Source organism: Oryzias latipes, chromosome 16 (assembly GCF_002234675.1).
Source record: "Oryzias latipes chromosome 16, ASM223467v1".
Classification (NCBI taxonomy): Eukaryota; Metazoa; Chordata; class Actinopteri; order Beloniformes; family Adrianichthyidae; genus Oryzias; species Oryzias latipes.
The window spans coordinates 22,807,005-22,822,049 of NC_019874.2; the positions used below are offsets into that span (position 1 = coordinate 22,807,005).

Sequence of the window (15,045 nt, forward strand, 5' to 3'; positions counted from 1 at the left end):
ATTGTCTGTGAGCCAAGACCTGAGTCATATCTCACTGCCTTTACCACAGTGTGCACAACTTGTGCAAATAACTCCCTTAACTTCCTTGTTCACTCTTGTGGTTTTTAGATGCGAGAGCATCTCCTTTTTTTTTTGTTTTCTTGCTGTGCTTGTCATTTACCTCCTGCTTTCATTTCTGAGAGCAGCACAGAAACAGCAATGGCAGGTGCCATCGCTTTGCCGCTTCAAGAATACTTTGCATCCTTGGACAAGGCCAGTTTGCCAAAGATTCTGCAAGTGTGCTCTGGAGTGTATTTTCAAGGTAAGCCTTGTGGGGTTTTGGTTCTTTGAAAAGTAAAGACTTCAGTATAAATTTTAAAGAAGTTTAAGGGAACACAGAAACTGCGGGCACTAAAACACGTTCTACTGCGTCTGGATTTCAACATTCTCAGCCTGTTTTAGCGTATGTGCCTCCCTCCTTCCTTCCACTGGTCTCATTCATGAAGCATTTTATGTGATGATCATATTTGCATTAAGTAAAAATGTTAAACTTTTATAAGGATCATGTTTCTTTCTTTCTCTGTTCAGGTTCTGTGTATGAACTCTCTGGTAGTGAAGTGTGCTTCTCTACCGGTGATCTGATAAAGATCATTGGATTGGAGCTCCACTCAGTTTCTTGTCAGGATGTTTCCAACGATGAAAAGTTCGAGTTGCCAATCAATCACAAAGGTTGGTTTGAGATGCACTTGAGTAAAATGTTTAGTCTGCTGCAGTTTGCTGATTTTTTTTCTGTTTTTAGGTCTGTTCAAAGTGGTACCAGACGAGATGCCTTACAGTTCGCTCGAAGAGATGTTGAGTTTAAGGCCCGTCAGCTTGGATACCTGCCTTCCCTTCACTTTCACCAACCGCTCTAAGATGACCTTTGGGGATCTCACCCTCGGGGCTGGGAAAGTGTTGACTGTGCTTTCAATCGAACAGCAGAAGGGCCAAGAGGACCAAGTGCGATGCCACCTCAAAGGTTCACAAGAGACCTCTGCAGAAGTGTGCATTCCTACGTCTTTCCGTGGGGAGTTTTATGAGTGCGAGAGCGAAGAAAACTTCAGCCTCCAGGAGATCATGTCTTCACCATCACTGCGCAGTCGAAGGTTTCGCTTCAGCAACACCGCCAAGTGTCAGCGACCCTTAATCTTCTCTCCTATATATCAGATCCAGGCCATCATGAGTAGTAAGAAAAACTTCTTTACATATTACATTGGATTTTTTTGGTTCCTTATTTTCATAGCTGAGTGGTAAATGAGAAGTTCGTCAAACTATGAATGTGGATTGATCAAATCGAAAACAACATTTATAGAAATGGATCTTTGTAAAACATCTTAATATCTTTGCTCAGAAACATTTTAAGTATCATTTTACTAATGTTTACTCTTTAGAAAGCCGTAAGAGGGAAACAATTATCTTTATTTAGCTTTATGGACTTTCCTCTTTTCACATGTCTCTCACTAACATTTGTCAATTTTTCCCCTACAGTGAGAAAAAAAGAGATGAATTTCCTATCCAGTTTAGAGATAGATGTGGTGGATGTCACCAGCACATGCCAGGATGTAGAGTTTGTGGCGCCCCTCAGTCTGACAGAAGTCATGTCTCAGCCGGACGAAATGTTCCCCGCGGTTGTGGAGATCATAGATGGCCCAGAGAATGGCTACATGTTCAAAAGCACATGGATAGCAGAGCTCAACAAAGGGGTCAGCTTGGTTTTACACAAGAGAACGACAAAATCCTTCACAATGGTGTCCACCCCGAAGAGCCGAAAGACGCAGCAGTACTTCCTCGTGTGTCAGCAGTACACTGGACGCTTTCGGAAAAGACCGAGAGAGTTTAACTCGGCCTATGAGCTGTACGTGGCTTCAACTCAGACACCCTGCCTGAACGTCAGTGTGACAAAGAACTGTGAGGAGGACGTGGCGGAGGGCCTTCCTTCCCTCAGTGTTGGGGAGAAACTGGAGATTCTAAGTTGCACGAGAATGGAGTTATCTCCTGAGAACAGCAAAGGAGACAAGCAGTCTGTTGAGGCTCTTTTATGCCAACGCTTGCAAGAGCAAGACGAGGAGGACGATGAAGACAGCGACGTGGAGGCAGCTGAAAAGGAAGATAGTAAAGATGAAGTTTTTCTTCCTCTTTATATGCAAGGGCACTTTGTGGAAATACTTCCTGATAATAAAAAGTACAAACTCAGCGAATTGGTTAAGAACTGTAGCTTTCCACTGGACGTGAAGGTGGTGAGTCGTGATACAGAACTGGAGACAGATCCACTGTCGGCGTTTGCATGTCTCCGGTTAGAGGGAATTATTTCGGAGCCCGTCATCCAGGCAAGCCTCCTCGAAAAGCCCGAACATTGTTTTGAGATCCCAATCCAGTGGCTTTCCGTGAACGTCGTTTTCACCAAGGACCCTTTGCTGTGGCCTGAAGGTCAACCTCCCAAATGTTGCGTAGAAAAGGTCATTGAGGTGACCGAGTCCTTTTTTTATGAGTTTCGAAAGCAGGTCAGCTCAAACGAAGTTCCCCCGCCTCGGCCGCCAAAGAGAAACATGTCTTCAGAAAAAACAAGCAAAAAGGGAAAGAGCACAAAGAAAACAAGCAAAACAAATAAAACCAAACACCGAAAGGAGATGGCCACCCCGACCGAGGAGATGAGTAATCTGACTTTAACTAACAAGCGAAGACCACCAGCTCCACCCCCTCCAGTAAGTATGGATCTGTGGCAGTCATGTTCAAAAAGCTTCTCTGTTACAGTACACAGTAAACCTCACTTATGTCTGACACCATACCTTTTTCAAATGTGACTGTTGGGTAATCTTTCAGAAAAAGGTCAGGTACTATTTTCCCTTTTTTTTTTTTTCCTTTACCGTTTCCTCTTTTCCTACAGGCTGACATAACTGACGAGTCTCCACCAATTGTGCCCCGAAAACACTCTGAAGTTGAAGTGGCAGAAAGGAGGGCTGTAGCAAACGACTACGCAAAACTAATCCAGTCACAAAAAACACGAGGTGAACATTTGATTTTAGCGTTCATAAAAACTTTATGAATGCCGAACACCATGCACTTGCAAATCTTCTGTAGAGCAAAGAAACGTTCCTTTGGTTTGTGAGTTTTTTGGCTCAACAGAACCGACAATATTTAATCAGAAAAGACTAATAGTGGAACTCGTTAAAATAATAGTGTATTTTGTGGTACAAGCACCAAAGTTAGCATGGATGCAACTTAGGATCCTTTTTTTTAAAAAAAAAAAAAAAAAGCATGTTTGCCACAAAAAAAAAAATATTCTGTCCATCTTCTTTGATGGATAAAGTGATGTATATATATATATATATATATATATATATATATATATATATATATATATATATAGTGAGAGATAAATACATGGGTACTGAACACTGCAGGTGACGTTTTCCAGCTTCCTTGTCTTTCTTTTCACAGCAAACATGTTTTTCTAAAGGAGGGCCTCCTGAGGTCTACTCACGGCAGATTTGGTGCTTGTACCGCAAAATGTACGATTTGTCTGAAATATCAACCTAACCGGCTCCGCTACAAAGTAAACTCCCTGAAAAGACGCTGCTCAAAAGAAATGAGGAACATATTTTGCATGTAAAAAATATTCCATCTTTGTTTTGTAAATATGGAAAACTAATGTTAACGCTCACTTTTTTTGTTTGTTTTCAACCCTCAGGAACAGAGGACAGTGACCACGACTATGAAACTGTGGATGAATCTTTTGTAGATATGATGAAAACGGCACAGGAGAGCATCATGTTCTACTAAATAAACAAAAAATAAGGATTGTCAAACTGGACTTCAGAGGGGTACAGATATTGCAATATCAAGCACTTCTTGTTGAAAAACCTTGTAAGATGATAAATACACCATGCTGTGTTAATATCAAACTACAAATATAAAACTTTAAACTAGTATTTCATGAAACCGTTTTAGATTATTCAAAAAATCTGTTTTTTTTTTATTATTAACTCAAACTTATTTGTGGAGACGTTATTTTACTGTCAACATGTATTTGAAGCTGCCTGTGTGTCAAACTATTGAGAGAAGCGGGAACTTGTGTTGAAGTGTTGTGTTTTTGTGTAATACTAACAGTATGTTTGCTTTGGTGGATGTAAACTGCAAAACCAGAGCAGTAAGGCAATGCAAACCACAATTAGCTACCTTTTTCTAATCTGTTAATTCGTTTTACTGCGGTATGGAAATACAGCAAAGCACGATAGTGTCATCCTTTCAGCAACGGAAACTCTAAACAAAACGCTCTATACAATCTTTGATGCGAAGCCACAGACAAAACCACAATGTGAGGCCCAGGTCCCCTCCACCCCCATTACTTTCTTATACATATATTTATTTTTTGTATTATCATTTTACAGCACAGTTAGGATTATGTGTGTATCATATGTGTATCATGATTTGTCAAAGACTGCACATCCTGATTGATCTCTGAATATAACTGAAGGGGACTATTAAACTATTTGAATTTAAAACGTTTCAGTCGATTTACGTCCTGTGAAAAGTTTTACCCTAACATTAAGTAACTAACATAAAATACTATCAACATGTAATGTAATGACATGAAACTTGCAGACCTTTTTGTCTTCAAGGTTAAAAAAAGGTGAAAAATAGTTGACAACTTTGCAGTTCAGATTTAACAGATTTATTTTATTATACAGACAAAATAAATTCTTGGTTTACAGAGGAAGAAAAATCCAAGCACAGTTTTGCGAAATCTATTCTTACAGAGAAAACTGCACAGAAAGTAAAAAGCGCCACTGGGTACTTGTGCAAGACTAAAAAATCAAAAGATGCTTTACAAGAGAGGAGAGGGTACACACAGAAACACAAAATGAAGTGCAGCAACAACTGCTTTCCTTCAAAGAAGTGAATAGCAGAAGCTGCTGCATGAATGCAGAAGGAGGAAACAGAAAAATGCTGAGTATCTTCCCACATTTTTGTACTTGCATTAAGAGTTTGACAAAGTCTACAACTTGAGTAACAAAGGTTTCAGTGCGGTACCCCAAAAGTTCAAAAGAAGTGAACTAGTCGTTGTCGGTTGATTTGAAGTGGTCTTCGTCGATAGTGGAAAAAATGTGACCCTCGTTGCTAAGGAACTCCACCGCCTGTCTGTTGGCGCAAAGAGAGAAGGAAATAAATACTTTTTGCAACAACTAATGCTAAAAAATGAGAGAAAAAACAAGCCGGTCACAATTTTTTTTTACAAATATTCAGAGAATTACCATTTGCATAAAAAAAATGTATTCTAGGGAATTTCCAGATTCTAACAGCTCAACTTCCTTCTTCTTTGTTGTTGTTTTTTTTGTTGCTGTGGTTTCATTTGGACTAAATAAAAAATAAAATCAATAACTTCATTTTTAAACACCGTGACCTTCAGAAAGGCAGCCAGCATGTAAAACATGAACACGTTGAAGCTAAACTAATTTAAATACAAAAAAGATTTACGATTGGGTTATCTAAAAAGTTGAAATGGTATTTAACAAATTGGATGTTAAATACCTTTTACATGTGTGCCAGAAGGTATCAACCTCAATAGTGTGTGAATCATTAAATATTTAGTAAAGGCTTTCTTTTTATTTTTATTTTAAACCTATGAGAACTCCCAGCTCTCACTAAGCATTTAGAACAAACATAATAGAAATGAAAATGGTAAAAACTCAACCTTTTTCTTAACTTAAAGAAAACAACAACAAATACATTCATTTTCTATTGCTGTTCATGTTTATGAAAGCGCTTTATAGCCCAGATTCACTTACTTAATCATGGGGAGACTCATACCACCAAGTCGGTGCTTCAGATCTTGAATGCTGATACCCTGTGGTTCTGGGCAACCTCTTATTAGACTCAGCACCTAGTAGATGAAAATGATGATACATTACTCATGCACTATTTATACCAATTTGATAGATAATGGGAATTTCAAACAAGCATTAAAGTCCCACGCCAATGAAAATGATGTATTTAACCCTCCATCTTCCACTCAGCCGGGACCGGGTCGTGGGGGAAAGCAGTCTAAGCAAAGATGATGCCCAGACTTCCCTTCCCTGGCTACTTCCTCCAGCTACTCTGGGGGGACCCCGAGACGTTCCCAGACTCTCAAGCGTGTCTTGGGTCTTCCCTGGGGCCTCTGCCCAGTGGGACATACCCGGAACACCTATCCAGGAGAGGGGCCCAGGAGGCATCCGAACCAGATGCCCGAGCCACCTCCAGTGGTTCCTCTTGATGTGGAGGAGCAGCCACTCCGAGTTCTCTCCGGGTGACCGAACTTCTCCTCCTCTCTAAGAGAGCGCCCAGCCACCCCACTGAGGACGCTCGTTTCAGCCGCTTGTATTCGGGACCTCGTTCTTTTGGTCCCAGACATGACTATAGTGAGTACTGGAACGATGATGGACCAGTAGAGAAACCGAATAGCAGTGAGCTCAGAAGGGTCGGTGCGATGTGGTTTGGGTGGCAGTTGAAGGCAGGTGCCTCAGCAGCCCAAACTCCAGTCATGGAACTTGGTTTAACATGTAGCATTTTTCTCAAGACATATAAAAGAATTTAAGGTTAATGCTGCATTTCTGGGTATTTATTCAAGTCATGATGGATCAGGAGCAGAGAAAAAACCTACAGTTTGAAAAAGCTCTCAGTTGTGACACAGCAACTGAAATGGGTGGGCCAAAGTCTCCCATACTGGTGCATCCACTTGCAGACAAATAGATCCATAGAGATTTTCATTTTTCCTTGCCTGAGCTGGCATCTGGCTGAAAACTGTATTGGCTAGATAGCTCTGTTATTGTTTGCCATATTTGTAGCACGGCTAATGTTAGCTTGGGGTTGTGGGGGGCTGTAAGCTAGCGAGAGAAGGTGCATAGGAAGGCATGATGGGATATCACGGGAGGGTTACTTCCGCCCTTTATCTCTTAAAAAAAAGGATACAGGCTTTTTGATTTTGGCCACTGGGAATGCTTTTAAAATAGTTAAAAATATGTAGTTAACTTGATTAGACTTACCTGATTTTGATTTGGACTTAACCCGTTGTTAGTCATATCGCTGGCACCCGCATAGCTGCCTCCCATTCCTCCAATGGCTGGCTTGGACACGCTCCCAGCAGTCATTCCTCCACCACCACCAAGCTACAATAACAACACAAACTTCATCATGTCATTATGACTTCTTCAAATCCAGACAACCTCAAATACAAAATGATGTCATTCATGGTTGAAATGATTTACATGATTGTTAAACGCGTATATTATTATAACTCACATCAAAATGTTGTTGATTTATGTGGATAAACCAGAACTTAAAGATAACAGAGGAGGGTCTGCTATAAAACCAAACTAATAAGTATTTCCTAAATGAAACAATAGCCCATGGACAAAGAGAAGCACCCCCCCCCCCCCCCCCCCCCCCCAGAGAACTGCTTTGGAATAAAAAAAAAGGTATCAATTATGTTCTTTGCCCCAATATGGACAAGAAGGAGGTAGTATAAAACAGTAATGCTCAAAACATAAAATTAGCTTTTATGCTACTTCCTTCATGACAAGTTTTATGTGGAAACCTTTTGTTGGTATTGTTTTGCACAATTTACCACAAACTGCTGGCAGCCTGTGTTGTGGTGCAGACATGTATATGATCATCATCAGTATTATCAGGCTGGAGAGATAATCTCACTTTCAGCTTCGTTTCTGTGCATAAAGTCAAGCCACTCTCATGCAGACACACTTGCAAATTGAACATGCAAACTAAACATTGTAATATATATTTTTCTGTACATTGTTGTTGCAAGACTTAAAAAAAACTGTAAATATGACTACTGAGTTTGTATCACATTCATGTATGTGATCATGTTTCCAACAAAAGGGGGTTCCTGCAGACTTAGACTTCAGAATCTTTAACATGCTGGACATACAGTTCTTTAGGGAGAACAGCAGACTTTAAGTACAAACGATTCTAGAGACGACTCCAACCATCTTCCTGTTTCAAACCACACACTTCTCTGCACCAAAACGTCTTCAATGATCGGTAAACACAATTCTGACTAGCTCCGTCGATTTTCTCTTTACTGGATTCAACGAGAAAACCTCGAAACTCTCTGGGTCGCACGCATCAACATTCAGTTCCTCATTCTCAGAGGTTTTCACTTGAGATGAGAACTGCAGAAGTAAAAGTTTCAATTACTTACGGTGTTCTGCGGTTTGCCGAGCGCCATGTGTGCTTGGACAACTTCCAGCATGTGTGAGGTGATTTCATTCATGTCCTCCAGGGGTCTGATACAGAACGCCACCATAGACCTGTGGTTCTGACACAGGAAGGCAAACACACATTTTCTGCTAAATTCAAAAATGAGTAACTGAAACAGCAGCAATGAACAATCACAAATGACCTTAAGACAGGTTATAGGTGTTTAAAAAAGCAAATAAAGCTCTTTAACAAGTTTGGAGGCTATAGGTGTTAAACTAAGGAAATGAGGCTCTTTAAAAAAAGTTTGCAGCTGCTGTAAGAACCTACACTTAGCTCAGGAAAGAGGTGACAAAAGCCTAAACCTTCATTTTTTGGGACGAAAGCACCTTTTAGCTAAATAAAGAACTGGCAAATCAGTGACAACCATTTTTTAAGTTAATTCATGCAATAACTGATAAAAGACAAAAGTTTCCAATTTGTGTGGCCCTAAAGCGTGGCCCTTTGTTTACAGTGTTAGGGCCGCATGAAGAAAATAAGATAAAAATAAAAGTTGGCAGGCCCTGTAATACACTTACTTGAAAAGAGCGTAGGTTTCCAGAGACTTTGACATATGTTCCTGGAGGCAAAACAGTGCTGTCCACACTCGGATCCTACAAAATAAAACCCAATCAGAGAAATTATTTTCTAGAAACCGGAAGTTAACTGAAATAAATGTTAAAATATATATTTTAATGAAACCAGCAATGACAGCATCAACAATGATAATAAAGATGTAGATTTGATCAAATGTTGTTTATAAACAACAATGGTCTGCAGACTGTGTCTCTTATGAATCATATTTAGCAAGGGGTTGTCACCAACTGACCTCTGTATCCACCCACTGCTTCACATCCATAGGAGCACCTGTCATGTCATCAACCCTGTACTGGATGTAGGTCATGGATTTGTCCGTGCTTCTGATGATGCCAACAATGGTGACCTATGACAGAGATGTGTAAAAAGGCAATAAAAACAATATGAAAGTACATTTTTGTTGTTTTTTGTTTGTTTGTTGCCAAGTGTTATGCATTAGTAAACACTAAATTTAAGACAGAAACCTGTCTTGATTTTTCAAAATAAAGGATCTGGAGTTGGTCTCTCTTGTTCCGAACAGATATTTTACTGCTGCTTCCAAGACTTAAGTTTGGATCAATTATTTAAACACCAGTCGAAAGGAGAAGTTCTACATGTGTGTAGCAGAATACGTTGAAGTTTTACAATCGTGGTTATAAAATATTGTTAAATATTAATTTAAAAAAATTAATTAATAAAAAAAAAAAACATTCTTTAACCCTATGATGCCTGACTTTACTTCTAGCTATGAAATAAATCATTCATGTTTTTGCTTTCATGTAGATGCTAAGTTAAGGTAATTTAAGATGGAAGTACTTTGATGCATATTTGCTCAATAAATGTCAAACAGCTTGCCAAACAAAAGATTACTTGTTCCAGATTTTCTATTTTATTTTATCATTATTATTGTGTTTTTTGTAAAGATCTGCCACATAGCAAAGAAAGGTAAAAGTCCATAACTTACTGATGCTTTTGTTTCCAACAAAAAGCTTACAAATATATTAGGAAAAAAGCTAAATCTATTATTTCCCAATTGATAAGGCATTATTTTTGGACTCATTGATTTTTTTTTTAGCTCCAATTAACTAATTATTACCGTAATTATTGAGACTTTGTTTTACTGTGACTTGGTCCCCTTCCCTTCCATCGTTATTAAATATATACATAGGTCTGTGTTTTTTTTATCTTTTTAAAGAGAGAGAGTAAAATCAAAATTATATGATATCTAATACTTTACAGTAGACATACTCTTTTGCATTTTAGGTTACCTGGTTAACCTCCACTTCTCCCACTTTAAAGGCTTCATCAGCCTGAGATGCAGACATCAACTGAGACACTGTGCAGGGTATAATTTGAGTGGAACGGGTCCTCTGGTGATGAACAAACAGACAGAAGGATTTCAGTTTTTACTAGCGTTACCGTTATGTGCTTAAAACAACACTCAAGCATACAAGACAAGTGCAATAATAATATAAAAACGGTTTATGTTAGGTCAAAGGGACAATGTGGAATTAAAGATGTTCAAGCTTTAATATGGATCACTTTTAACTACCGGTGTAAGTTTTGAAAGGCACCATCACTCTGTCGGCATTGTCATTTCTCACCCCTTTCTTCTCTCCTTGGGACAAGCCAGGCGATGCAAAGCCTCCAGGAGACTGCGTGTAACCCCCAACCATTCCCGACTCACTGTAGCCTCCTAAAGTTTCAACACAGAAATTGAAAGCAAGTGAAGCAAACTCCCTTTTCGGCATATTTACAATGTTAATGGAAGACACATTTGACAACAAACTATTACACTTGTAAGAAATAAACAAAGAAGCCACTTGACTTGAGTGTTAAGTAAAGCTAACGTTAGCTGTACCAAACAACACAAACATGCCAGTGTGAACGATGTAAAGGCAAACAAACAACTTGGATACGACATTTACCTTGATTCCACATGCTGACACTTCGTAAGTAATTCTTAAAATGCAAAGATAATTTAGTGACGGGGTGAAATCGAGCAACCAACTTGCTTAACGACCTGATTCCCGCGCGCCAAACTCAATGTAAGACGCATGCGCGTGGGATAATTCCCGCGAAACGTTTCATCGCGAGAGGTATATAGATAATGTACTGGCCCTGATTTTTGACTGTCAGGCATTTGCCACGGTTTTGGAGTAAACATTCCAATTAATGGGGAATTTCCACCGTTTTTTTCTTAAACTCTAACATTGTTTTTATTTCATAATGATTGTATTATTTTAAAAGATCTAATAATCCTTGTTTACTAAGAAAATCTACACCTGATAGAAATATTTCGGGAAATAACAAGCAAATTATGACGCTATCGCAAAGAGGTGGAACATGATGATCTTTGTTCCTTTCAATTTAAAAAAAAAGGTTTTCTAGTTGTAATGAGCACTGGTGCATGCGTAAATACTATAACTTATCAAAATCTCAAAAATTACAAATATAAAAAAATAAAACGTGAAAGGTATTTTGTGTGTGATCGTATGGTCTAAAATTTGAATTGCTTTTTAAGGTAGCCTTTTGCTTTTGTGTGTCTTTAGTTTAAATAACAACAGTAAAGGTGATAGGATTGTGTAATATTTTTCTCAGCCTCCAAATCCGCAGCTCAATAAACATAGGCTAATCAGTAACACCCTGTATTAGTATGAACTTCTAAACTTTTATTTAATTTGAAGAAAAACAATTTTCTGTTGAAAGCTTTAGTTCTGACTTGCCATGGAGAATCAAATGATAAAAGTGTCATTTTGTAGTTTCTGATGGACAAAGAGAGCTATTTTGTAATGATTTAATCTGTCAAAAGTGCTTCTTATCTTAAGCGTTCTCGTAAAAACTAATAATATTGTGTCATAAAACAAGGTTTAGTTATTATGATCCACACAAGCATGTCAGTGCCTTGGTAAGAAGGTTGTGTTGGCCCGCTCTGCCCTTCCTTTATAGACCCTTGCCTGTCTTTTCCAGCACAGCTGTTCTCAGACACTCAAACATGACAGCAACAAGCTTTTTCTTATCTTGTCTGCTTTTCAAAGGAGCTCTTGCTCTCACTGGTAAGTAGAGCCTTGTGTAACCAGCGTGTTATAGATGATTTTGTGACATTTACTTACTTCGCCTATGTGCTGATCTTTTCCAGGAAGCTTTTGGCATATCACAGATTTGCACTGGGACCCAACTTATGAAGTGACAGATCAACCGGAGCTGGTGTGCGCCTCTAGCGGCAAACGGCCTGCTTTGAGCGCCGGTAGATTTGGAGACTATGTTTGTGACTCACCATGGCACCTGATCAATTCCTCTGTGTATGCCATGAAGAGCATTCTTCCAGACCCAGACTTCATCATCTGGACAGGGTACCTACTTTTCTTCTTTACATGGTAACCTCTGTGGGTTTTTTCTGTGCAATTAGACTAATTTCCCACCAAGATGTCTACTAGATAACTAATATACACTTATTCTAGGTGTCTACTAAACATCTCAGACAACTATTTTGTTCCTTTATTAGATGTCTAGCAATAGTGTCCTGATCTGCATATAGAGGTCTCCTACACATCTTCTTGAAGCCATCTAATCTTGGGATATTTGCCTATTAGACTGTTTAAATCATGTGTAAATGTATTCGTTGTATTATCGAAGGCCTCTCATGCACCTTCTTAATTATTATTTGTTATTTAACTGCACTATTTAACTAACCCTAAGCCTCCTCGAGAAAAATGGCGGCTTGTTTCCAACGCACAAGTCATGATGGGACCACAATGCCGTTGGCTGAGGGAAAGTCGTCTGCTAAAGATCGAAACGGCGATGTGCAATAGCCAGGTCTTTATTGTACATGTCTGTCATATCTACAGCTGTAAAATCAAAAGTATCCACAATTTAGATATCTAATAGATGTGTCTGTGCTCAGTGGGTTCAGGCCACTTTAACAACCTAGTTTCGATTTAATTAACTGTACTGGACTTGCTACAAATGTTGGGCTTTAGATTTCCACTTCCTCCTTTCGGAACACTTTTTACAAATCTCTCCTTTGACTTTACAGAGATGACACACCGCATGTGCCAAATGAGGATCTAGGAGAGGAAGCTGTGATAAACATCATCAGTAATCTTACTAGTGCAATAACTGAGATTTTTCCACGTAAGAATGAAATCCAGTAACAATTCTGGGAACCTATAGAGAAAATGACACTAGGTTGACCTCAGTGATAATGAAAGACTGCACTTTTTTTCCTACTTTAGACACTAAAGTATATTCGGCCCTTGGCAACCATGATTTTCATCCAAAGAGCCAGCTTCCTGCAGGCCCAAATACAATCTACAACCGAACAGCAGAACTGTGGAATCACTGGCTGGAGCTAGAATCAAAGCAAACATTTAAAAAAGGTGAACAAATAGTCATAAGTCTACAAAACTTTACGTCTTTGACACGATTGATGTGTTTGTTGAAAAAATAGGCATTAAAAATATAGGTTTACAAATATATGTTTTTACAGGTGGATACTACACCGAAAAGCTACTAAACCGAAATGGTTACAGGATGCTGGTCCTTAACACAAATCTGTACTATGACCAGAACCAAGTGACCCAGAACATGGATGACCCAGCGGATCAGTTTAACTGGGCAGATCAAATTCTCACAGAGGCTGCCGCCATCAAAGAGAAGGCAAATCCCATCAAAAACATAATAAGTTAATCAAACTCAAATAAATTATAAATATATTTTCTTTTTTTCAAACACTAAACTGGTTTTGTCTTGCAGGTTTATATCATTGGACATGTTCCTCCAGGATTTTTTGAGAAGAAGAGAAGTAAGCCATGGTTTGCACCAAAGTATAACAGGCGATACTTGGATTTAATAGAAAAGCATCACTCAGTCATACTTGGACAGTTCTTTGGTCACCATCATACTGACAGCTTCCGCATGTTCTACAATAAAGACAGTAGGTTATAACATGGCTCATTTGTTTAACCCTTGTGCTGTCCTATGGGGTCAAGATGACCATTGATGTGGTGTCCCTACCATAACAAAGGTGGAGAGGATTTCATGTAATCCATGGACACCAGTGAAGATCACTAATCATTAAAGAAAAAAGTTCAGCGCACCGTCTTGGGGGGTCTAGATGACCCCACTCCCAATGTCAAAGTGCCTAGGATAGCACAAGGGTTAACTCCAAGGGTTAATTTGTAATAACTTCTTGAAGGCACAAATCTATATTCCTATATTCTTCAGGGTTGCCTATCAGCACCATGTTTCTCAGTCCGGGCGTCACACCGTGGGAAACCACACTTCCTGGAGTTGTGAATGGAGCCAACAACCCTGGGATTCGTGTCTTTGAATATGACACAGACACACTGCTGGTGAAAGTAAGAAATGAATCTTTATAAATATTCATTTCCATGTATGCTTTTTTTCTGAGATTCTCTAAATTGGTATTTGTTCTGTAAATGTTTTGACAACATAATTCTCACATTTAAAATTCTGTTTTTTTTTTAACCCATGTATCCGAACAGGACGTTGTGACATATTATCTGAATCTGACTCATGCCAACGCAGCCAGAGGACGCTGGGAAAAAGAGTACCGTCTCACAGAGAGTTTCAGGGTACCCGATGCCTCCCCGGCCTCCATGCACCAAACTCTGGAGCGTTTGGCTAATGAGCACTGCTACCTGCAGAAATACTATGAGTTCAACTCTGTCAGCTATGACCTGACGGACTGTGGCAGCGACTGCCGCGTCGACCACGTGTGCGCAGCAAGAGAGGTGGACTTCGACAGGTACGAAGACTGTCTGGTGAAAGAAGGAGCAGCCTCCGTTTTTAGTGGCCGGCTGCTGTTTCTTCCTATAGCTGTCAGTCTGTTGGCCAGTTGGTAGTGATTGCCAGTTGTATCATGTGACACCTAGCACCTTTCAAAACTGTAAAACAAAAGAAAAGATTGATCCTCTTCGCATCTTTTAACTGCAAAAATGGAGATGAAATCCAGCAGAAATGCTCTTCTTTGAAACTTCTTGGATATCCAAATCTAACCCTAAACTGTAAATAAATAAATTAAATTATAGCACTATTTGTGTGCCTCTTTCATTTTTAATATAGAGAATCTATATGAAACACAAAGAAATCGTTGTTTATTTCTGAATACAAAAATTCAAGTTTTATTTATGTAAATTTTTAAAAAGTTAGTATGTGGGATATATGTGGTTTTAAATTAATGCCAGTAATTTAACA

The 15,045-nt window shown here is 39.1% G+C and overlaps 3 protein-coding genes across 3 annotated transcripts; 2 read left to right on the forward strand and 1 right to left on the reverse strand.

Moving 5' to 3' along the window:
- The first annotated feature begins 98 nt into the window (after positions 1-98).
- themis2 (thymocyte selection associated family member 2) lies at positions 99-4,520 on the forward strand. The gene is made up of 6 exons (XM_023964021.1): positions 99-301; positions 568-708; positions 779-1,204; positions 1,507-2,720; positions 2,903-3,023; positions 3,707-4,520. The coding sequence occupies exons 1-6, from the start codon at positions 109-111 to the stop codon at positions 3,796-3,798; spliced, it is 2,187 nt and encodes a 728-aa protein (XP_023819789.1). The 5' UTR covers positions 99-108; the 3' UTR covers positions 3,799-4,520.
- Positions 4,521-4,674: 154 nt separating this feature from the next.
- On the reverse strand, positions 4,675-10,890 carry rpa2 (replication protein A2). The gene is made up of 9 exons (XM_004078271.4): positions 10,755-10,890; positions 10,431-10,522; positions 10,095-10,196; positions 9,080-9,193; positions 8,790-8,864; positions 8,216-8,332; positions 7,041-7,163; positions 5,805-5,899; positions 4,675-5,157 (listed from the first exon to the last, which is right to left on the reverse strand). Exons 1-9 carry the CDS (start codon positions 10,765-10,767, stop codon positions 5,073-5,075), a joined length of 816 nt encoding a protein of 271 aa, XP_004078319.1. The 5' UTR covers positions 10,768-10,890; the 3' UTR covers positions 4,675-5,072.
- An 802-nt stretch (positions 10,891-11,692) lies between these two features.
- Positions 11,693-14,884, forward strand: smpdl3b (sphingomyelin phosphodiesterase acid like 3B). Its single transcript, XM_004078285.3, has 8 exons — positions 11,693-11,882; positions 11,966-12,179; positions 12,863-12,960; positions 13,062-13,205; positions 13,316-13,485; positions 13,582-13,762; positions 14,053-14,186; positions 14,334-14,884. The coding sequence occupies exons 1-8, from the start codon at positions 11,822-11,824 to the stop codon at positions 14,691-14,693; spliced, it is 1,362 nt and encodes a 453-aa protein (XP_004078333.1). The 5' UTR covers positions 11,693-11,821; the 3' UTR covers positions 14,694-14,884.
- Positions 14,885-15,045: the final 161 nt, after the last annotated feature.

Bases quoted from the DNA above. Each gene is read 5' to 3' on its own strand.
- themis2 (XM_023964021.1), top strand. From the start codon at position 109: ATGCGAGAGCATCTCCTTTTTTTTTTGTTTTCTTGCTGTGCTTGTCAT. The intron at 709-778 runs GTTGGTTTGAGA...TTCTGTTTTTAG, and splicing joins GTTGCCAATCAATCACAAAG to GTCTGTTCAAAGTGGTACCA. The intron at 3,024-3,706 runs GTGAACATTTGA...TTCAACCCTCAG, and splicing joins CCAGTCACAAAAAACACGAG to GAACAGAGGACAGTGACCAC.
- rpa2 (XM_004078271.4), bottom strand. The intron at 9,194-10,094 runs GTAACCTAAAAT...TCTCTGTCATAG, and splicing joins GAGAAGTGGAGGTTAACCAG to GTCACCATTGTTGGCATCAT. The intron at 5,158-5,804 runs GTAAGTGAATCT...TTGCGCCAACAG, and splicing joins ATGAGTCTCCCCATGATTAA to ACAGGCGGTGGAGTTCCTTA.
- smpdl3b (XM_004078285.3), top strand. From the start codon at position 11,822: ATGACAGCAACAAGCTTTTTCTTATCTTGTCTGCTTTTCAAAGGAGCT. The intron at 11,883-11,965 runs GTAAGTAGAGCC...GATCTTTTCCAG, and splicing joins AGGAGCTCTTGCTCTCACTG to GAAGCTTTTGGCATATCACA. The intron at 12,180-12,862 runs GTACCTACTTTT...TTGACTTTACAG, and splicing joins GACTTCATCATCTGGACAGG to AGATGACACACCGCATGTGC.